Source organism: Takifugu rubripes, chromosome 22 (assembly GCF_901000725.2).
Source record: "Takifugu rubripes chromosome 22, fTakRub1.2, whole genome shotgun sequence".
NCBI lineage: Eukaryota > Metazoa > Chordata > Actinopteri > Tetraodontiformes > Tetraodontidae > Takifugu > Takifugu rubripes.
Genome location: NC_042306.1, coordinates 14526977 through 14546793, shown reverse-complemented (window position 1 = coordinate 14546793; position 19817 = coordinate 14526977). Strand labels below are relative to the sequence as shown.

The following is a 19817-nucleotide window of genomic DNA, read 5'->3' as shown; positions in this document are numbered from 1 at the left end:
TCAGCTGCACAGCTGTCCGTCTCACTATGGTGTTTCTAAAACACCACCATTCTCATGAATACTTTCTAGACTGTTACAATAAGTATGATTCTTCTATGAATCTAATTTCTATTAATTGATTTTGAGTGAGGGTGTATTTTTCTTCACGGCCACTAGGGGGCAGTAAACGCCATGTCAGCGAGCTCCAAATGATTGTGGGACAGCTCAGCTAAAACGTGATCTAATCACACCTGAGCATGTTGAGGAGCTGAAGAATAACAACTGGGTTCATCTGTTTCTTCACCTGTTCCCAGTCGCCGTGGAGACGCAGCTGCCAAGTTCAAATATTCAAGCTTTTCCCGGGAGCCACGTCGTTCTGTGACCGGTTTTGACGCAGACCACGACAATCATTCGGTAAATAAGTCGGAGTTGAGCTGTTTTATGTGTGACGCTCAGGTGTCCGCGTGCTTCTGCCTCCCAAGTGGCGTCGCCTCGTGTGAACCGGCCGATGGCGTCCCTCCTCCTTGTGGTGGGACAGATATGCCAGCGGGGACAGAGCCAAGGACACAGCTGGCAGGACCGTCTGCGACCGTCTGACGAGTCGTTGCAAGGTCAGCGTCCACAGATACACGCTGACGCGCTGCTGTTTCATGTGGATTTGGGCTGACGCGGGTGCGAGAGGTCACCAGGTTGGTTACGCGACCCTTTTCCCCCGGCACCTGACGGACGGACCGCGGGGGCGGGCGGGTCGCGGATGTTTCTGCACGTCTTGGCTGCTCCAAATACCGCAGCTGAAGAAGAATGGCGAGGGTATGAGGCATGTGTCGGGGTCAGGGCTGCTGGGGGGAGTCGAGTATCTCAGGGGCCGACAGTCTTCCCACCAGAGAGGAGCCCTCGTTTAAGAGGGAGGCTCCTCATATCTCCCTCCTTTGATTGGGGGAATTAGTGTTATGCATTCATAAACAAACAGCATCACCTGGCTCGAGCCCTGATCATAGGAGAGTCAAGTGGGGGTCAGAGGTCATGCAAGTGCGTCTATTGTTGCACCCCGTCCCCCAGAGAACAGCTGAGCACTTTAACTTCCTCCAAGGTCACCGTGTGGTTCTGGTGACCTTTCAGGAGACACAACGTAGACAAAAGTGCAAAATTTAAACAGTGAGAGTTTTTATTTTACAACTAAGTGAAGAAGAGGGACAGAAATAAGAAATAAATCTCTGTTTTTACCAGAAACCAAAGGATCGAAGGAAGGATTTGGAGCCTTATAAAAGAGGCCCGGAGGCCTCTGACCAGGATCAAAGACATGAATGAATGGATGTGTTTAAAGGGGATGTGTTTAAAGGGGATGTGTTTAAAGCCTCGGTGCTGATTAACCTTCCCGGCTCACTCACACCCAGGCTCGCCGTTCTTGAGAGTCACTGCTGTCGGACTGTTGGCCTGAGTTTGTCCTGGCTGGACCGTGCTGACCCGTGTCCCCCCCCCCCACTGGTGCCGGGGCCCTCAGCTTTGATGATGGCTCTCTGTCAGGCCGAGGGGACAGCGGGGGTCTGGGGTGGCCGTTGAGGGCATCCTGAGACGGTGCTGGGGTGCTCCTGGGAGTGGGAGGCGTGTCCACCTGAGGATCTTTGCTGTCAGGATGGTTCTTTGATCGCGGGCTTTTATCTCCGTCTTCAGCCATGGTTGTGGCCGTCAACACGCTGCTTTGTTCTCCTCTGATCAGCTCCTCCGCGAGCACCTCCCTCCTGCTCCTCCACCTCACCAGCGCCTTCATGGAGCTCATCAGATCAACCAAGCTCAGCAGGACAGAGAGCGAGGAGACGCCCAACATGAAGCTCATCATTAAAGACTTCTCCGTGCGCCTGGAGACGTAGCATTCCACCCCGGAGGTGCAGGGGGCCTCGTAGCACAGGAAGCTCTTTGGAAAGGACAGACCAAAGAGGTAGAACTGGCCCGCTCCAAAAGCAGCCTCCAGAAGGATCCTGAGCACCACCACCAGCACGTATGCGCAGTAGAAGCGTGGTCCTCTGGGCTCCTGGACCCGGCTCTTGAGCAGGGACAGTTCTCTGGACGAGCCGCGGTTCTCCAGGCCGACAGGGGAACCTCCACGGCTCCCGGCGCAGTAGAACCCTCCGGGACCCGGGTGCGCGAAGACCTTGTGCGCGACGTAGGTGGCGAAGAGCAGGTGGGGAAGGGCGAGAAGGATGAGGTGGAAGAGCCAGAGGCGGAAGACGGACACGGGAGCGAAGGCGTCGAAGCAGACGTTGGAGCAGCCCGGCTGGATGGTGTTGCAGACGAAGCGCTCCTGCTCGTCGCTGAAGAGCGGGAAGCCGGCCAGCAGCAGCAGGAGCAGGCGGAGAGCCAGCATCAGGGTCCACCAGGCCTTCCCTGGGGGGGGCAGCACAGCTGTCAACCTGTCTGTCTGATGTCTGTCTGTCAACCTGTCTGTCCGTCCGTCCTGTCCATCCAGTCCGATCTAATCTAATCTAATCTAATCCAATCCTGACACACAACACACAACATCAAAGCTCCACAATATCAAAGTGACGTCAGTAACCTGCAGTCGGCTCCACCTTCACCAGGACAACCAGCTCAGCCGGGTCTCCTCCCAGTCATCAGCTCAACCGGCCTCACCTGCTCCTGCCCCGGGTATTTAACCTCCCTCTGACACACTCTTCAGTGCTCACGCCAGACCTCCCAGCATTGTGTCCTTGCCCCTGTCCTTCCCTGTCCTGTCCCTGTCCTGTCCCTGTCCCTGCCCTGCTCACCTGCCTCAGCTTCTCTTTGACCAGTTCCCCACCTGCTCCTTGTCTGTTCCCTTCAGCCTGAGTTTCCCTGGATCTGTTAACCGTGGTGGGTCATCTCCCTGCCCCGGGAGATCTCGCCGTGAGCAGAACCGATCACGCCAACAAGCTCGTTCTCACCCAGGAAGGAGACGCTGTGGCTGAGCGTGATGAAGAGAACGTCGCTGGCTCCCATCTTCCTCGGGTCTTCAGAACCAGCTGGTGTCAAACGCAGCTCAGGCTCATCGTCTCCCGACGGCGCTCCAGAAGTGACTCCGGGTCGAGGAGGCCGGGACTTTAGGAGAGAGGGATCTATTCTTACCAGGGGGCCATCAAAGCATTGTTGGCATGTGGGAGGAAGAGTCACCCCCCCCGGAAGCTGCCTGGTTGCTGCCCCCCTCCCCACCCGTTCAGGACACGTCTGACATGTTCGGAAGATCAAAGCCGGATCGAAATAGGAGAGAAATGGACGTCTGGATGAAACCAACAACCGTTGAGCGGGTGACGCTTTTATTTGAGAATCAGCAACATAGCAGACGTCCGTGTGGGTCCATGATGAAAGAATAATAAATAACAATACAAAAGAGTGTGCTTCTAAAACCACGGGTTGGGGTCCAAACGGCGCCTTTAAACCAAAACCTCCGTTCTGGGGTCGTGGGAATGTTCGGGAATAACCAGGAACGTTGTTGGGCTGCTCTGATTGGTCAGCTGCCCTCGGCGTGACCAGATCTACACGTCAGCTGACTACCTGAGTGTCGACACTTGTCCGTGCTCATAAATAAACAGGAGCAGTCCCAGCGTTGGTGCGTTTGGACTTTCTCACAGGCAGAGTTCCTCAAAAAAAGGCTCCGGACAACAATCGGACTGGGAAAAACCCGACAAGTTGAGGCTCTCAGCCCAAAGTGGGGTCTCTCTGTCCGTGATGGCCAGAAGATCTCGGGCACCACGACGGTCCACGCTGGTGTCACTGCTGCGATGCCTCCAGAGGGACCCGGGTTAGGAAAGGATGGCAGGAACCCACCGGCCCCGGCAGAGATTGTCCACGCTGCCTGAACGCTTCCTTGCAGCTCTCCTGATGTCCTTGAACTTGTCATCACAGAGTCTGGAAATAGCCTGTAAGGAGGACAAGAACAAGATCAGGTTCTGCACACAGACGCTTCACAGTCAGATGTTTAAAGCAACATGTTTCCACTTCTTCAGGACTCTTCGCCACAATGTTTCTGAGGAGGGGCAGTTCCTTTGGTGTCCGCCAGAGGGCGCTGACACCGCTGCTAATGGAAGCTGTGTTGGGTGAAAGACAAGGTGAGAAGGGTGTGATGCACCTCCAGTCTTTGGGCTTTGTCCCTGCTGAGGGGCTCCAGAGGGACATTCAGGTTGTTGGACTCTGACAGCGAGCGCAGGTCAAAGTAATACTTGGCGTAGACGCTGGACGGGACGTTGATGTTGAACTGCAGCAGCTCCAGAAAGCGGCGCTCCAGCTCGTTCCTGATGCAGCGGGACGGAATCAAGCAAAGCTCTGCAACACTTCTCACCATGAGCTCCACGGGGGGCCGACTCACATGTCCTCTACAGTCATGTCCTTCAGGATCTGGCAGTAGTCGACGTTCCACACGGCCTGATCGTCCCAGACTTTGGAGGCCAGCAGGATGGAGCCCAGGACGATCCTCCTCCAGCTCCCTGGACAGATGCAGATCTCTGCGTAGGTGAGGAGCCTCTCCAGGTAGACCTGACACGAGCAAAGGTTGAGATCAGAGGGTGTGTGTGTGTGTGTGTGTGTGTGTGTGTGTGTGTGTGTGTGTGTGGGCCCACCAGCGTGACGATGGCACACTCAGACGTGAGCTGAGCGGCACTGAACAGCGTCCTGATGAAGCGATAGATCTGCCTCTGCTCGGGGTCGTGCTGGTCGTAGTCGGGCGGCAACGCTGACTTCTGCCAGAGGAAGGAAATATAGATTATTACTGATAAATAGAGATAAATACTGATGATATAGATAAATACTGATAATATAGATAAATATAAATACTGATAAATAGATAAATATAAATACTGATAAATATAAATACTGATTAATATAGATAAATACTAATAAATATAAATACTGATAACTATAGATAAATACTGATAAATATAGATAAATACTGATAAATATAGATTATTACTGATAAATACTGATATATAGATAAATATAAATACTGATAAATACTGATATATAGATAAATACTGATAAATATAGATAAATACTGATAAATATAAATACTGATAAATATAGATAAATACTGATAAATATAGATAAAATACTGATAAATATAAATAAATACTGATATAGATAAATACTGATAATATAGATAATATAGATAAATACTGATAGATAAATACTGATAAATATAAATACTGATAAATATAGATAAATACTGATAAATATAGATAAATACTGATATAGATAAATACTGATATAGATAAATACTGATAATATAGATAAATATAAATACTGATATAGATAAATACTGATAATATAGATAAATATAAATACTGATAATATAGATAAATACTGATAAATATAGATAAATACTGATAAATATAAATACTGATAAATATAGATAAATGTTTATTTCAAGTGAGGCAGGCAGACAGACAGACAGGCAGGCAGACAGGCAGGCAGACAGGCGGACAGGCAGACAGACAGTCTTACTGAAAGAGGATGGAGCTTCTCATCAAATATGTCCATCAACATGCCTCCATCTGTGTCCCTGAGAGAGAAAGAACATTTTATTAACTTTTCTTTCTGCTTGGAAGGTTCAAACTGCAGAAAAAAGGGCAGAATATGAAGAACGTTCACGTTTTAAACCCATTTATCCAGCAGTTTAGTTGGAAAACTCCTGATATTTGGTGACCAACATGACAAATAACCTTCACACATCCCTTAAAACAATAATTACCCTGCTGAGGAGGGAAACAACACAATAATCAACACAACAATGACAGCAGAAGTTCTACTCACCTGTTCTTGATGTGGTAGTAGATGGCCAAAGCCACGCTGTTGAGAGGAAACAGGAAAAGCTGTTAGACTCACAGACCAGCAGCTCCTCCTCCTCCTCGCTCTCCTCCTTTACCATTTGATGGTGTGTTTGAGGTGAGGCTGGCTGATCGTGCTGTCATCCAGGAAAATGGTGGAGCAAGAGCTGTGTTTCCTCCTCAGCATCCCGTTCTGCGCACACACACACACACACACACACACACACACACACACACGCCGTGAATAGATCAGATAGGACCAATATTTTCCTGTAAAGTCCATCCTGACTCACATTATTGATGAAGACACTTTTCCGCTTTTCTCGCACTGAAGAAGAGAAACAAAAACGTTGAGCAGAGCTTCAGAAGAAGGAGCTGTACAGCATTTAAGTGTTAAAGACAAGAACACAGCAGCCACACACGACAGACGAGACAGTTGCTGCGGCAACAGGAGGAGGAGAAAAGAATAACTCACAGCTCTTATGAGGCATCTCTGCAGAAACAGGAACCAAAAAGTTATTTTCACTACTTGAACAGTCACAAAAAAAATCATTTTCCCCTGTTTGCTGAACTTTAGCATTAGCGAGGCTTTAGCGCGACGTGCTTTTAGCGTGCACAATCTGCTGACTTCTGCTGACGCGGCGCCTCAAAACGCCCGCGTCAGCGTTTCTGTCTGATAAGTGCGGCTCACCGTCATTCTGGGACTTGCTGAGGAAGATGGTGGTGGCCCGAGGGTGGTCTGAGGGATTGTACTCCAGGTCCATCTCTGTCGGAACACAAGCATGCTAGACTCGGTGATTCTTTTAAACACACATTTGTGGTGGGCCCAGTTGGGAAGGTGGGTCATTAGATGGCCAGAACAGCTGGTTCTGGAGAATCCAAGAGTTGATATTGAACAACACAGAGGTTGCAGCTGCTGCAGGGAGCCTAAAGACGGTTAAAGGTTCACCAGAATTTAAGGCTGTCAACAGGCAGCACAACCGAGGTCATGACCTCGAGGCTGCCCTCTAGCGGCCACGCTGCGTTAGAACAGTTTTAGAAGAGTCCCTCCCTGTTTCCTTGGCAACAGAGCCGATCCTGAACAGGATCGCGCTCACGGGTGGAGAAGCTGAGATACACGTGTTATTTCTGAGTTCTGTGGACCGAGTTTATGAAGGTTAAAATGTTGGAAACAGCTTGTTGCTCAGGATCTGAGGGGAACATCCGGGGCTGGATGAACAGAGCGCTGATAGGTGACGTCAGCGTTGAGATGAGCCCAGATGGAACCGGGCCAGAAGAGCTGTGTGAGCAACATTTAACAGCTGTAAATGTGTGTAACGTCTTATGCTGCACACTGACTGTAAACTTCAGTGTCTACACAATTAAACATGTGTGAGGAACACACACACACACACGCTGACAGGTGATGTGTTTACGACCCTCCCGACTCTCTCCTCCATCAGTCTAAAGGTCTGTAATGAAGCTGACTAATGAGGCCACCACCTGGATTTCCCATGGTGCACTGCGGCCGGTGTCGAGTGGTGACATGCGATATTCAGCAGCTGAGGTAAACTTTAACGGAGGCTCGCGTCAGCATCTGCACGCTGAAACGGGAGACGCCGGCTGGCCGACCTGCCGCCTGCTCTTAAAAACCAGTCGGCCACGGGACGCCCCGTCATCGGTCCGTCGTTGTTCGCTTCCATATTCCTGTAAGATCCGTCGGGATGAACGCACAAAAATCTTAATCGGTCATGACTACAGGGTTTCAACGGCTGTTGAACCTGCAGGAGCGAATAAAAACAGGAAAATACAGATTATTCATCCATAGAGGCTAAAGGCTACTACTGGTGTTGGGTGGCTCCCAGTTAGCTTATCATGTCACTCAAATAACAGGAGGGTGTCATTTAAACCCTGCACACTCTGCTTACACACAAACACGCACGCGCGCGCACACAAACACATATCCTGTGTCCACATTGGGATCACTCTTCTTCCCAACTAAGCATCCCATCTTCTGCCATCGAACCTGCAGTAACGCCGCTTCGCCACCAGGCGTCGCTGTTTCCGCTCTTAACATCCGCCCGCTCCTGGAGATGAGCAGCAGCTCTGCAGCCTCCAGTGCAACAACACCGACCTGATTATATCCTTAGATAATAAAAGCAGGGCGTTTATGATGAGTGTGGATTTGTAATGAAACTATCTCCCTTGTTCATGCAAATCAGAGCCTTTCAAGTGTTTTTTTTCCCCTGCCCAGCTCAAAGTGAAAGTGTCTTTCTGAAGTGATAATGAGAGGGTCTGTGGATCAGGGCGTCAATTACCCCCGTCTCTGGTCAGTCAACCAAGCACAGACGTCTTCTGTGAGGATAAAAAATCAACACCCAGGAAGCAGCAGCAAACTCTCTCTCACAAACTTCAGTTTAATATTCACAGCCAGTCGGTGTGAATAAAACGCGCCGATACCGAGGCGCAGCAGCCCGTATTTATGTCCTGACCCCTCCGGGTGTCCCGCTGACACATGCTGTCCTCTGGAACGACTGTTCCTGTCAGGCAGAAGAGAAACCACAAGCTGACATAACGTGTGTCTGGCCTCCGGCGCGCTGAAATAGACCCTGCTGATAAAAGTTCCCATAAATAATCAATTCTGGCTCCACACAGATCATGAATAGCATCATAAATGTTCAGTTCTGCTCACATTTGCAGCTAAATAACTCAAACTAAGACCCCTTTTTTAAAAATAATGTGTGACAACATGTCCCAAAACAGGACATAACTGTCCCTGTTTACCACTGATTGTGTTCTGACACTGACTGACTGTCCCCCGAGGGGAGCAGCCAGCCGTCACTTTTGCCGACTGCTTTTGCCTCCAGCCACATCCCCGCTGCCTCCGAGCGGCAGCTGGAGCTTGCCTGCCCTGTCAGAGTCTCACAGCAGCCAGCCGGAGTTGAGACCCAACGAACGGTGCTGGAGCCCGTGAGCTCGTTCCCAAATAGAGATTTATCTCTATTTTTGCATTTATTTTACATCATAGAAACATTTTTAGCGTTCCGTCTGCACTTATATTAACACAGAGAGAAAATAAAGGACAGATTTAAGGTTATTTGTATCACAGCCTGCAACATCGTCCACAGCTGACAAGACAAACTGCAGGAATCAATGAACCTGCTTCATGAGAAAATCGCTGCTGGCTGCAAACAAGCAGCCCATTTAGTGGACCTCTCCAGTGTGAATGGCTCGATTGTGATGCATATTAGCATGTGTGTGCGTGCGCATGTGACGCAGACGCTGTTTAATTTCATGCACAGGCTGAAAAACGAAGCCGCACAAAAGGAGTCCTCCCTCACCAGCAGCATGTTGTCATGTCAGGCGGTAGCCACGGAGACGGGAAAGGACTTTTCACACATGTGGCTGATGTTCGCTCACACAGGCTCTGAGCCCACAGGACCTGACGTCAGCTCACAGCAGAAAGCTTAATTATTAGATATATTTAAGGCTTTTCTTTTATATTCTCCTTGTAGGGCCGTGTGTGTGTGTGTGTGTGGGTGTGTGTGTGTTGTTGTTAATTATCAAACAGCTGACTACTCCAGTATGTTCCACTAACTGGTAACCAGTAACTGTTAACTGTTCGGTCCAGTCCAATTAGCAAAACGAATCGGTTCTGACGTCACATGTAATCCCATTTAAACTACAATGTAACAAATGAGACCACAAAACTAATCTGAGCCTTTTTTCTCTCGACAAATACAAAGACTCATAAACCGGACTTGGTTCTGAACCGAATGTGCTTGGCTCTGAAGCGCAGAGAAGCGCCGCGGGGGGGCCGTGAAGGCAGCAGCTGCGTTTACCGTCCACGTTCTCCCGGTCGCTGATGTGCTGCAGGTTGCAGCCCGTCTCCTCTCGGCTCAGGTCGGACTCCTGCTGGTACGAGTCCAGCCTGGTGTGGACGTTTCTGCGTAGCTTCGGGCTGCCGGAGACGCAGCAGGAGGCGGTGTTCCCCATCTCTGCCCTGGTGTCGGCGTCGGGGCCGGAGGGAAACCAGTTCTCTGGACCCGACGGGTCACCCGATCCCGCTGAGGAGAACCCGGCGGCGTCAGCGCATGAGGCGCATCCGCATAGCAGCGTCCTCCCGGGTCGCACCGGCCTTCTGTGTCCACGGGGAGGCTGTGGGGCTGTCTCCCGGGTTGGACTGTGTCACTTACCCCGCTGGACCCAGTCGATGTGTTCCGGTCCCTGCTGGATCCGTTACGGCAGACATGGCGGAGCGGGACGCATCCTGCGCCCGGCCCAGATGAGCTGTGTCGGCTTTCGCTGCGACTGGATCCTGGATCCTCCTGGATCGGTGTCAGGGCGACAGAGCCGGCAGGAGGGGGCGAGGGAGCGAGGGAGGGATGGGGGGGGGGGGGGGCGCGACAAATTCCAGAAACGGTTCCGGTTCAAGTGGCGGTCCGATCAGATGCTGGTGATCGTTACTTGCTGGTTCCTCTGATTTTCAGCGGAAGGTTGCAACGCCCCCAAATAGTTTCAGCTCAAATCACATTCTGTTCGTTAAAACTTTATTTGTTCACAATGTGCAATTTGGAGGTGACAGTAAAGCAGCACCAAAGCGAAATAAATAAAAATACACAATAGGAAGAGCGAACAAAGTAAAAGAGGAGCATTTTTTTTATTCACACAGACCGGTTTAGGGAAATGAGCGCTGATGTAATCAGGCAACGAACCCTCTCTGTGTGAAGTAAAGGTTCATTTAGGTTTATTTATTATTATTATTATTATTATTATTATTATTATTATTATTATTATTATTATTATTATTATTGCTGTTGTTGTTAGGAAGAGCCCTCGTGTTTGGTTCGGCCGGTTGATGGTGTTGCTGCAGTACCCAGTGTTGACCAGAGGGGGTCGCGCTCGAGCCGCCTGAGTTGCGCAAGCGGTGTGGCGTTTTGGGCCCCGGTGGAATTTTCCACTCTAGCTGCCCTCAACCAAACAGCACCAAAACTGAGAGTCTGAGTGGCAGGAGTGACTTTTATGGGGTTTTTCCATTCCGTGTTTATAGTTTTGGTGCGGACTCTGACGTTTATAGATAATTATCATTCGTGTTTCTGATATGTGTGTTTACTACTTTATGACGTTCGTTCCTGGTGGTGGAAACTTGTTTCAAATGTCACTTGGGAAATGTGAACTTGTGAAATATTTCATCATTGCAAGGATCCTGGAGAGGAAAGACAGAGCGTTTTAATGACAAGGCTTTATTTCGTGGTTGGAATTCCTGTTCATGTGTGAAAACAAACAGCTTTTAAAACAAATGGCTTGTTCACAAGCATAAATTCCAAATTAGTGCAGAAACATAAACACATCTCAGCTTTCACCACTAACAACACCTCTGAGGTCATTGCGAAGAGTTGCCATGGAAACTAGTTATCACCATTCTGCTAATCCCTTCTCAATATCTTTCTACTGACTGACCAGAAAATCAGGTTTCAAATGCCCCAAAAAAAGTCTCAACAACAACAACATTTATTAAAGTCGCCATGGCGACGGGAGGTGCTGACTCTGGTGAAGAGCGAAGGCAGCAGCCGAGGACGATGCTGCTGATTAAAGCGATTGGCAATAACAGGAAGTTGCGCAACTGTGGCTGTTCAAGAGAAGAGACTTCACCGCTGGGCCGACTGTTTCAGCATTTTATTATTTTATTACAGAAACAAAAAGTTCGACACTGAAGTCAACGGAACCAAGAAATCAACCTTTAGAAATGGACAGAAAGGAGAACAGGCTGCTGGGCCAGGACGCGGGGGGGGGGGGGTTCAGAACAGGAAGATGAATCAGCGTCCTCTTCAACACGAGGAGCATCACCCATCACCCGACCGCCGTGACCTGGAAAAACTCGCCGCAAAGCTGCTCCCAGCGGCGCTTCAGAGTAAACAGTGTGTGAAAGCATCTGCTGCCCCGGTTCTGACCCAAACAAAAGCATAGAACGGTGATATGCACGCCGGCGCTTTGGTTCTTCTCATGGCAGCGCCCCCCCCCTTCACAAATCTACTGCCAGAGTTCACAAAAACAGACTGTAAATATAAATATTTAGATGGAGGATCCGTTTCGATGGAGGATCCGTGGTTCTGTGCGCCATCCGGTAAATCTCCGAGTTCACCCAACAAAGCGGACCGGAGCGGGAACGTCTTTCTAAACAGGAGGAAACGTTGAGGAATGCTTTAAGGAACCAAAGCCGGAGCGTAAACGACCCTGGAGACGTGGTTGCAGCTGCTGGTGGACCTGCCTGGGTTTGTGCGTCTGACCCGTGAGGAACCTGGACCCACTCTGTGCCGGAGTGGTGCGTCCTCAGGAAGCACCTGCGCTTCCCCCCCCACTGGCCCACTTCTCTCCACGCGCAGAACCGCAGGCAGAGTGCATAGGACACTTGGGTCTCCACACGCAAAGACAACGAGACAAGAACGAGAGCTCGGGGTTCTGGCCGGGACGCGCCGGGCTGGAGTGAGCAGAGAAACAAAGACGGTCAAAGCAGCTTTTGTTCTGGAGTCTCTTTCGGTGCTGGACCTGGCGCCGCCTCAGGTCTACTCAGCCTTGTGGCAGTAAAGGTCTTTCAGTGCTTTCAGCTCCTCGATCAGGGTCTTGTTCTGGTTCTCCAGCACCGCCACGCGGTTCTCCAGGCACCTGACGTACTCTTTCTTTTTCCTGCGGCATTCCCGCGCTGCCTCCCTGAAGAAGAAGAAGAAGAAGAAGAAGAAGAAGAAGAAGAAGAAGAAGAAGAAGAAGAAGAAGAAGAAGAAGAAGAAGAAGAAGAAGAAGAAGAAGAAGAAGAAGAAGAAGAAGAAGAAGAACGTATGTTAGCTGAAGTATTTAAATAAAGTCTCCCTGCCCACCTTCCGCTCCGCATACCTGTTCTTCATCAGCCGGACCTCTCTCTTCCGGGTGATCTCCTCGGCCTGGTGCGAGGTGGAGGTCTGCATGGAGCCCTGGGAGGTGGCGATCACGATGCTCTGGGGCAGGCCAGAGTTCGGGCTCCTCAGCTGGTAGGTGGGCATGTCTCCTGTAGCAGCTGGTGGACAGAAGATGCCAGCTCTGTTAAAATGTTGGAAGCTCTCTTTCCAATCCACAAACATCCCTTCTCGGAGGCTGACTCCCGCTGCAGTACCTACAGAGGCCGGTAGAGGTCAGCTGACCGATTGCGAACGTTCTTCCAGGTGACTTTTTTATAGTTCCTTAATTAAAAGTGAACGCGCTGTTTTCTTGCTGTTCCTCCGCCCTATTAGCCGCACTCCCCCGTATTCCTGGCTGTTGTCTCCGGGCAACAGGTGGGTGTCGGCGGGCCGCCTGTTGCCGCAGGACCACCGAACGGTGCCGAGCTGCTAATTTTGGACCGTGATTCTCTTGAAACCCTCGCGAGCCAACTTTAAACTGCTCTGCCTGCTGTTTCTCCCATTTAGGTTTCTGTTTCTGACATTCAGCGCACACACGCACACGCGTGCGCAACATCAGTGGCTGACGTCAGTGCGTGCGTCTCACTGCATTCCCCCTCCCGGCCTGACCTCCTTTCCAGGAAACCGAAGTGACGTCAAAGTGACGACTATCTGCCCCCCCACGCCCACACACTGCCCCCCCCCCCCTCTGCCTGCCAACTGCAGGTTCAGAGCTCAGTGCGTGCGTGCGCGTGTAATAATAACAAAACGGAACCAAAAACTTCTCCGGTTTTAGCGCTGATTATCTTAACTATTGTTTTTAACCCCCACACGTGATAAAAGTTGGACCGGATCTTAAGTGCACCAACTCGGCAACATGTCCGAGCAACAAGCGCAACAGTTGACGCCGTTCGGGCAATGGTGAGCGGCGGATATCGCACCGATGGAACTTCCGGTTGCTCTCGTCACGACTTCACTTCTCCGTGAGTTCCACAAGTATCGCGGCTAAAGTGTCGCAGAGCCAAAGTTCGGACGGAGACGGTACCTGACTCGGTCTCGTCCCCGGTCACAGCCATGTCTTCGGTCCAATAATCCAGCACCGCGGCAGCAGAGTCACCTCAGCGGGGCAGAAACGCTCCTGTTCTCCGTTCTGGGTCTGAGTGTTCTCCCACAACCCAGCAGCGCGATTACAAACCCGGCCGCTGACGTCAGCGTGACGTCACCGCCCCGCTGAAGTCAGTGAAACACCCTGGATTACAGCCCCCCCCCCCCCCCGGATCAGAGCTGGGACCTGCTGGTGGAGGGGGTGGGGCGAGGGGGTAATGAAAGGGCAGTATTTTTAGCCCCAGTGACGCAACTGGAGAGACGCTCAGCAAACAGGAGGATATTGTGTCCCGAGTGGTTGCGCGCAAACTGTCAAACACGCAGATTTATGCGCGCGTGTTTGTGAGGCAGCAGGATTACACACAACACCCGCACAAGAGGGCTCAAAGGAACCTTTGAAATTTAGTTTGTTTTCTCTATGGAAAGAAATCTTGATTTCTGACGCTCACCCTCAACAGAGGATGTTGAAAGTTCCTTTATGCTAATTGGGTTTGATGTGGAATATTAATCGAGTGGCGCTTGATTAGCTAGCGAGCTAAGCGTTTGTGTAACCTTAGCAACAGGCATATTTTACAGCTGAGCCCTGCTCCGGGGCTCCACCGTCAGGTACAGGTGCAGCTGTTGACCTTCCCATCCCCCCCCCCCCCCCCCCCCAGATGATGCTGCCTCCACCTCTTGGCTCCTCCACCATCTGTAATTTACGTCAAGTATTTAAGCCTCTGCCTGCACAAATGTGGTGTTTTGATGATTCCAGATCAGCACTGAGGTCATCCTGCTCTCACCTGACCTCTGAACATTTGATGTGGACTTTTGGACGGGGTCGGGACATGGGTGGACAACGAGTGCAGCAAGAACAGGGGGCCACAAACGGGGGGCAGGACACGACACAGATGTTACCTGCGTTACCTCTGTGCCTGCGTGTGCGTGTGCGTGTGCCGGAGGAGAGAGGGAGAGATCTGCAGGGAATCGTAGGACGTCATGTTTATCGTGCTATTACGGGGGTCAAAGATTCCAGTCTAAACCCGAACGATCACGTGATCAACATTCTGTCCAGACGCGAATGACGTCACAAAGGCTAATGTAAATGATTGAAAACGGACCGAGTCAAAATCGATTTATTTTCCTCACAAACGTGAAGCTGGAGAAAATAAAGCGCGCGGAGAGGAATGTTTGCTGACATATGTCTTTATGTGGGAAATGACGTATTCAAACATGTGGCTGATGCTGATCCTGAGGTCTTTTTTTAGTTTAGTTTAGTTTAGTTTATCTGTGGACGTTCGACCAGATACGATCAAGACTGCGCTAGAATAAATGGGCGGATAAAAACCCCTCACTGTTGAATGTGCACTGTAGTTAGCGCTAAAAGTAAAAATATGTACTGTATTGAGTAATGTTTCAATTCGAACTCTCAGCCCAACACTTGACGCCGAACCGATCTACAATCATTTTTGGGTGAACTTCCTCTTCAGCCTGTTTTGCCGACATGTTTGCCAACAATCTTCTTCGGTTGATTAAAGTGGGACATTTTTTTTAAAAAGAACTTACCGAAGTTCTACGTACTTTGACTCGTCACGAACGTCAGCGCTGATGACGCAGGGCCGAAGACGATAATCGAAGATAACGTCAGCTTCGGCGAGTCTCGCGAGAGGATTCACTCCTCTGTACTTCCGGGTTCGCCCTGTATGAGGTAACCCGAATGGCGCCGTATTTTTCTATTTTTTAACTGATTTCTGCCGCATATAGTCACTTAGGGAAGGTAGATGGTTGTAATGATGGACTTAATTCAACAGAAATTCGACGTTAACAAAAGCATTTCAATTAAAAAGGGATAACGAAATGTATCAAAATGCGAAAATGCTGCCATCTACTGGTTAATGTGGTGACTTCAGGATGGTTATCAAACCAGAAAAATAGAGGCGGCTAAAGTTACAAAAATCTGGTTATAATATAATATTTACAATTCATGCTTGCCTTGATAACTCAAACGTTGGGGGCCTGATTTGTAATTGAATGTATAGTATAACTATATGCTAAAGCTCTAAACTTTAAAAAGAAACCTCAGAATTCAGCTTGTTACAGTTCAGTGAGTGCTCAAAGACACATACCATAAAATAGTCTTTAAATCATGTATGGGATATTTAATGTTGTCAATGAACTGCAGTGGTCCAGTAAAAGAACAGTGGCACCATAGTAAGATTAGTTCAGGAGGCTTTTCCATACCTTCATGGGTTTCCTCCTAATTTTTGCTTGCCCCTTTCCCACCTACATCCCATAATAACCACAGCGCTGTTGTAATCATCAATGTAAACATGTGAATTTGCTACTTCTTGACTTTTCCATTACTCTCAATAATATCTGATCATCCTGTGCCCCACGCCAGTGATTACCCTCTGTCCCTTCCTCCTTCATGTCCTCAGGTAGTCTTGGGTCAGGATGGGGGCTCCAGATGGTCCAGGACCAGCAGCAGAAGGTTAACCCTGGGGGGGCACACATGGGCCTGGCAGCAGGACATGTGAACGACCTGGACTGGGAAGTACAAATTAGCCTGGGAGGAAAAGGGCTAAGATGCTGCTAAACCCTGCAAAGGTGTGTGTCATTTGTGTCCTAAATGGCGGATTCACAGGCCTCCCTGACATGTTTTTCTCTTTACTATCACATGAAAGCAGAAGAACATAATGTTCCTATAATAAGCATAGGTACAAAAGAGCTAAAACAACAGAATAAAGGGACTGCTGTATAATTGTGATTAACACATGACGCAAATTAGATCACATGGGCCAAGAGAAAGTGTGTTTTAAAAATAGAACAAGAGGTTTAAAGACTTGTTAAAATTGCCGCAGCAGTTAGAGGATAAGGAGCTAATCAAATTTCATGAAAAATAAAATCCAAACGTTTAAACGTAAAAACATTTGGACTTTCATACTTGTCGTGTCCGCTATTGACCACAGGGGGTCGCTGCTGACTCACATACTTTTCCCGAAAGACCGCAACTAAATGGCAACATATTCCAAAAGAATAAAACCCACCTCTAAACTCACCTAGTTTAGAGGGGACACACGGTGGGGGGGGGGGGGGGGTTTCATGCTGTCTGTTGGTGTGTTAATTTGGCCCATTTTTAACCAATTGAAGACATGAGAGACTGGTCACCCGCCACAGAGACTGACTGCTCACGAACGTTTCATAGGGGAGGAAAGAGTTAACCTCAGCCTCCAAGAGAAGCCGAAAAAGGTCAACTCTGAAAAGGGAAACTTTGTGGTTCCCCCATCATTTAAAGAAAGTTCAATATCAGAGCCAGAGTTTTGTGTCTTTTTGTGTTGCTGCAAGTTTTATTTTTTTAAAGCGGGTTGCCCTCAAAAGAAGCAACCAACTACAGAAAAGAACACAGGGCCCAGAATAGAACCTTGAAGACCCCACAGCGCTATTGTGCAAACTGGTTTTGACCTTTGACCCGATGTGTCGAACATCAATAAATGCGTAAAGTGGAGTATCCCTCCTCCTCCACTGAAAGAGGCAGTTTGTTCCTTTAACCTGGCGCGCGTGGCGCCACATTTCCCTCTGGTTACCGTTGGTAACGAGTCCTCCTGTTCTCAGAGGTGGAGGCTGCGTAATCCGCGGTGACAGCTGGGGAGGCTGCGGCTGGTGGCCCGCGAGCTCTCCAGCTGTTTTAAGAGTTAAAATAGTCCCGCAGCTGCACGCTGGCATGAAGTGGAGGAGCGGTCCCGTTTAACCACGTGCACGCACGCACACACACACGTGCGCACTGACGCACTCACACTGGGGAAATTCTCTCATAGAGCTGCACCCAGAACCAGTGAGGAACCTGAGAAGATCAGGTTCTGGGTGGTGGCCACCTGACTGGAGCGACGGAGTCCTGAGGAAATTCCTGTAGTTGCTTTGTGTCCAGTAATTAATGACAGACGCCTCTAATGAGAGTCCACTGGTCAGACCTCCTCTGCTCCTCCTGGAGGTTCTGCTCCTGTCTCTGATGGAAGAACGATGGACCCAAATAGGGAAAGAGCAGCTGCAGAAGAAGCCTCTCGCCTTTCAGCCAGTTCTGATGTGGAGTTTTATTAACTCTGTGTATTTGTCTGTAAAAAAAAAAAAATGCTGGCATCAAAGAGAAAATGTAAAGTCCCAACATTTAATCTGCTTCTCTGGCGCAGAACTGCTGCGTGTGTAAAATAAGAACTTTGGCGTGTTCGTGGTTAAATGTGCTCCTGATATTAAAGTTATTGAAGTTATAAATGAGCTGTTGCGTCAGTCCATCTCCCCCCCCACACGTCCTCCTTGGATGCCTTCAGGGTCCGTATGTAAACCTCACTACTCTTTCACCTCAGGCTAGACAACCTGAGGCAAAGGTGAAATCAATATTTATTTAATCAATAAATCATAATTTATTTATAGTCTACCCCGCCCCCCCCCCCCCCCCCCCCCCCCCCCCCACACACACACACAATCCAGTCATCAATAATACACCATGCTCTAATAAACTCAATCATAAAACTGCTTGCAGGAGACAAACAATAATAGACTTCAAAGTCTCAACACAACGGAGCTTGTTTCTAATTCCAGCCGCAATAATCCAACGGTCAAACTTCTTGTTCAGAGTGAATGTTTTCATTGCATTAATGTTCTACGTGCTGACTCGACACAATAGTGCACCAGTCCCTGCGACGCTGTAAAGCTCAGAAAACAGCTCCGATGGCAGGTTTATGGTGGTTTAAAAGCAGGGCCATTCCTTCAAACATTTTATTACAAGCGATACAGGCTGGATGGATGAGGCTGTTACCGCGCCGGGCAGATAAACATCCATCCACGCTCTCTTAAGTGCATTTATGGACATGTGTGTTCATTGTTTATTTAAAATAGATTATAGTCATGTCAAACGGTGCGTTTGTGGTGCATTTTGCACGTGTGTGAGTGTAATTTCGCATGTTTCGGGAATAAAAAGGGTGCTTGGCGCGAATTGAAGTCGAAACGGCTTTTTTCCCCCCTTAACTTTCCGAGCGGTGCCTGAACGCAACACAGCATTACCAGAAAGAGAGAGAGACACAGAGAGCGAGAGAGAGAGAAGAGTGGGAGAGAGACAGAGGGGGACAGAGAGAGAGCCTAAACAGGTGGTCAGAGAACAGAGACAACAATGTCGTCCTGCGGGGATCAGCGGAAACACGTTTAGTCCCCCTTTTGTGAAGGAATACCGGGACAGCTTGGGAGCCGAACACCCTCGTAACTCATGCTCCTTCTCCACTTCCTCCCGGACTGGTCCTCTCCGCGGTTTTACCCCGAAGCCAGCAGGCTCGAATCTGGGACACTCCAGCCATGAAAGTCACGGTGTGTTTCGGCCGGACCCGGGTGGTGGTGCCGTGCGGGGACGGGAACATTAAGGTCCACACACTCATCCAGCAGGCTGTCATGAGGTACAAGAAGGCGATCGCCAAGGTAAGCGCTGCGCACTGGTGCCGTCCGCTCCGGCGCCGTGTTCCTGGAAGCTGCCTTCGTCCCGGGCGAACTCAACATGGCGCTAAGTTGCACACGAAGAGCGGAGTTTGGGGGGGTGGGGGGTGGATGCTGGGTTCTGCCGGGTTCTGCCATGTTCCGCAGGGTTCCTGCACGCTCGGGTTGCATCCAAAGCGGCTGCATTTGCGGTTTTGCCTCCTTTGTTTGCCGCTTTCGCAGAAAAAGGCGCAGCGCCATTGTGGCTCTTGTGTTGCTGGAAGCTCCCAAACTTCCCCACTGTGGATCCAGGGAAGTATCCCGTCATTGCACCACAGCAGCGGGGCCTAATCTGCCACTTTCCCCGTCTCAGTGAGGCACTAACGCGCGTTCAGAGGTTTGGAGGCCAGCGGTGAGGGCTGCCAGCAGAGATTAGCCTACTGGGAAGTTAGCTCAGGAGTTTCCACTGCACAACTGTCTGAGATCCTGTAAGCCACATCAACAGCAGACGCACAGTCTGGTAGCTCAGATCACCATTTTGGTTGAGCTACATCCAGCAAAAACGGTGCGATGGGGTCAGCATGGAGCGAGAAGGAACTTCAGCTCTTTCCAGAACTTCTGATGG

The 19817-nt window shown here is 49.8% G+C and overlaps 4 protein-coding genes and 2 long non-coding RNA genes across 9 annotated transcripts in view; 3 read left to right on the top strand and 3 right to left on the bottom strand.

Moving 5' to 3' along the window:
* Window positions 1-1128: 1128 nt before the first annotated feature.
* Window positions 1129-3103, bottom strand: LOC105418168 (gap junction delta-4 protein-like). 2 transcript variants are annotated; one of them, XM_011616749.2, is made up of 2 exons: window positions 2898-3103; window positions 1129-2361 (listed from the first exon to the last, which is right to left on the bottom strand). In XM_011616749.2, the coding sequence occupies exons 1-2, from the start codon at window positions 2950-2952 to the stop codon at window positions 1364-1366; spliced, it is 1053 nt and encodes a 350-aa protein (XP_011615051.2). In that variant the 5' UTR covers window positions 2953-3103; the 3' UTR covers window positions 1129-1363. The 2 variants fall into 2 exon arrangements, with proteins under 2 accessions (XP_011615051.2, XP_029686562.1); XM_029830702.1 differs by lacking the exon at window positions 2898-3103 and adding an exon at window positions 2531-2710.
* On the top strand, window positions 2348-3584 carry LOC115247880 (uncharacterized). Its single transcript, XR_003886940.1, has 2 exons — window positions 2348-2622; window positions 2798-3584. It is a non-coding gene; the product is annotated as an uncharacterized lncRNA (long non-coding RNA).
* Window positions 3245-10145, bottom strand: LOC101061905 (cyclin-Y). Of its 2 annotated transcripts, XM_011616750.2 has the most exons (11): window positions 9590-10144; window positions 6460-6534; window positions 6244-6261; window positions 6062-6096; window positions 5867-5961; window positions 5755-5790; window positions 5446-5503; window positions 4566-4685; window positions 4316-4482; window positions 4079-4241; window positions 3245-3869 (listed from the first exon to the last, which is right to left on the bottom strand). In XM_011616750.2, exons 1-11 carry the CDS (start codon window positions 9741-9743, stop codon window positions 3753-3755), a joined length of 1038 nt encoding a protein of 345 aa, XP_011615052.2. In that variant the 5' UTR covers window positions 9744-10144; the 3' UTR covers window positions 3245-3752. The 2 variants fall into 2 exon arrangements, with proteins under 2 accessions (XP_011615052.2, XP_003975945.2); XM_003975896.3 differs by lacking the exon at window positions 6244-6261 and having other exon boundaries at window positions 9590-10145.
* A 1261-nt stretch (window positions 10146-11406) lies between these two features.
* On the bottom strand, window positions 11407-13909 carry crema (cAMP responsive element modulator a). 2 transcript variants are annotated; one of them, XM_029830703.1, is made up of 3 exons: window positions 13701-13909; window positions 12636-12891; window positions 11407-12455 (listed from the first exon to the last, which is right to left on the bottom strand). In XM_029830703.1, exons 1-3 carry the CDS (start codon window positions 13729-13731, stop codon window positions 12311-12313), a joined length of 432 nt encoding a protein of 143 aa, XP_029686563.1. In that variant the 5' UTR covers window positions 13732-13909; the 3' UTR covers window positions 11407-12310. The 2 variants fall into 2 exon arrangements, with proteins under 2 accessions (XP_029686563.1, XP_003975944.1); XM_003975895.3 differs by having other exon boundaries at window positions 12636-12795; window positions 13701-13893.
* LOC115247879 (uncharacterized) lies at window positions 13362-16658 on the top strand. Its single transcript, XR_003886939.1, has 2 exons — window positions 13362-13638; window positions 16177-16658. It is a non-coding gene; the product is annotated as an uncharacterized lncRNA (long non-coding RNA).
* A 2169-nt stretch (window positions 16659-18827) lies between these two features.
* The window catches only part of LOC105418171 (partitioning defective 3 homolog), a 62289-nt gene continuing 61299 nt past the window's right edge, over window positions 18828-19817 (top strand). The window contains exon 1 of the mRNA XM_029831157.1: window positions 18828-19198. Within this exon, the coding sequence (XP_029687017.1) occupies window positions 19079-19198 (120 nt within the window). The 5' untranslated portion in view covers window positions 18828-19078. The remainder of the gene's footprint in view (window positions 19199-19817) is intronic.

Coding starts and splice junctions, on each gene's coding strand:
- LOC105418168 (XM_011616749.2), bottom strand. CDS start 2,952: ATGGGAGCCAGCGACGTTCTCTTCATCACGCTCAGCCACAGCGTCTCC. Junction 2,362..2,897: donor CCACAGCGTCTCCTTCCTGG/GTGAGAACGAGC, acceptor TGCCCCCCCCAG/GGAAGGCCTGGTGGACCCTG.
- LOC101061905 (XM_011616750.2), bottom strand. CDS start 9,743: ATGGGGAACACCGCCTCCTGCTGCGTCTCCGGCAGCCCGAAGCTACGC. Junction 4,686..5,445: donor AGAAGCTCCATCCTCTTTCA/GTAAGACTGTCT, acceptor TTCCTCTGGCAG/AAGTCAGCGTTGCCGCCCGA. Junction 4,483..4,565: donor AGTGTGCCATCGTCACGCTG/GTGGGCCCACAC, acceptor TGCTCGTGTCAG/GTCTACCTGGAGAGGCTCCT.
- crema (XM_029830703.1), bottom strand. CDS start 13,731: ATGGCTGTGACCGGGGACGAGACCGAGTCAG. Junction 12,892..13,700: donor CGGGGACGAGACCGAGTCAG/GTACCGTCTCCG, acceptor CGGCCTCTGTAG/GTACTGCAGCGGGAGTCAGC. Junction 12,456..12,635: donor GTCCGGCTGATGAAGAACAG/GTATGCGGAGCG, acceptor CTTCTTCTTCAG/GGAGGCAGCGCGGGAATGCC.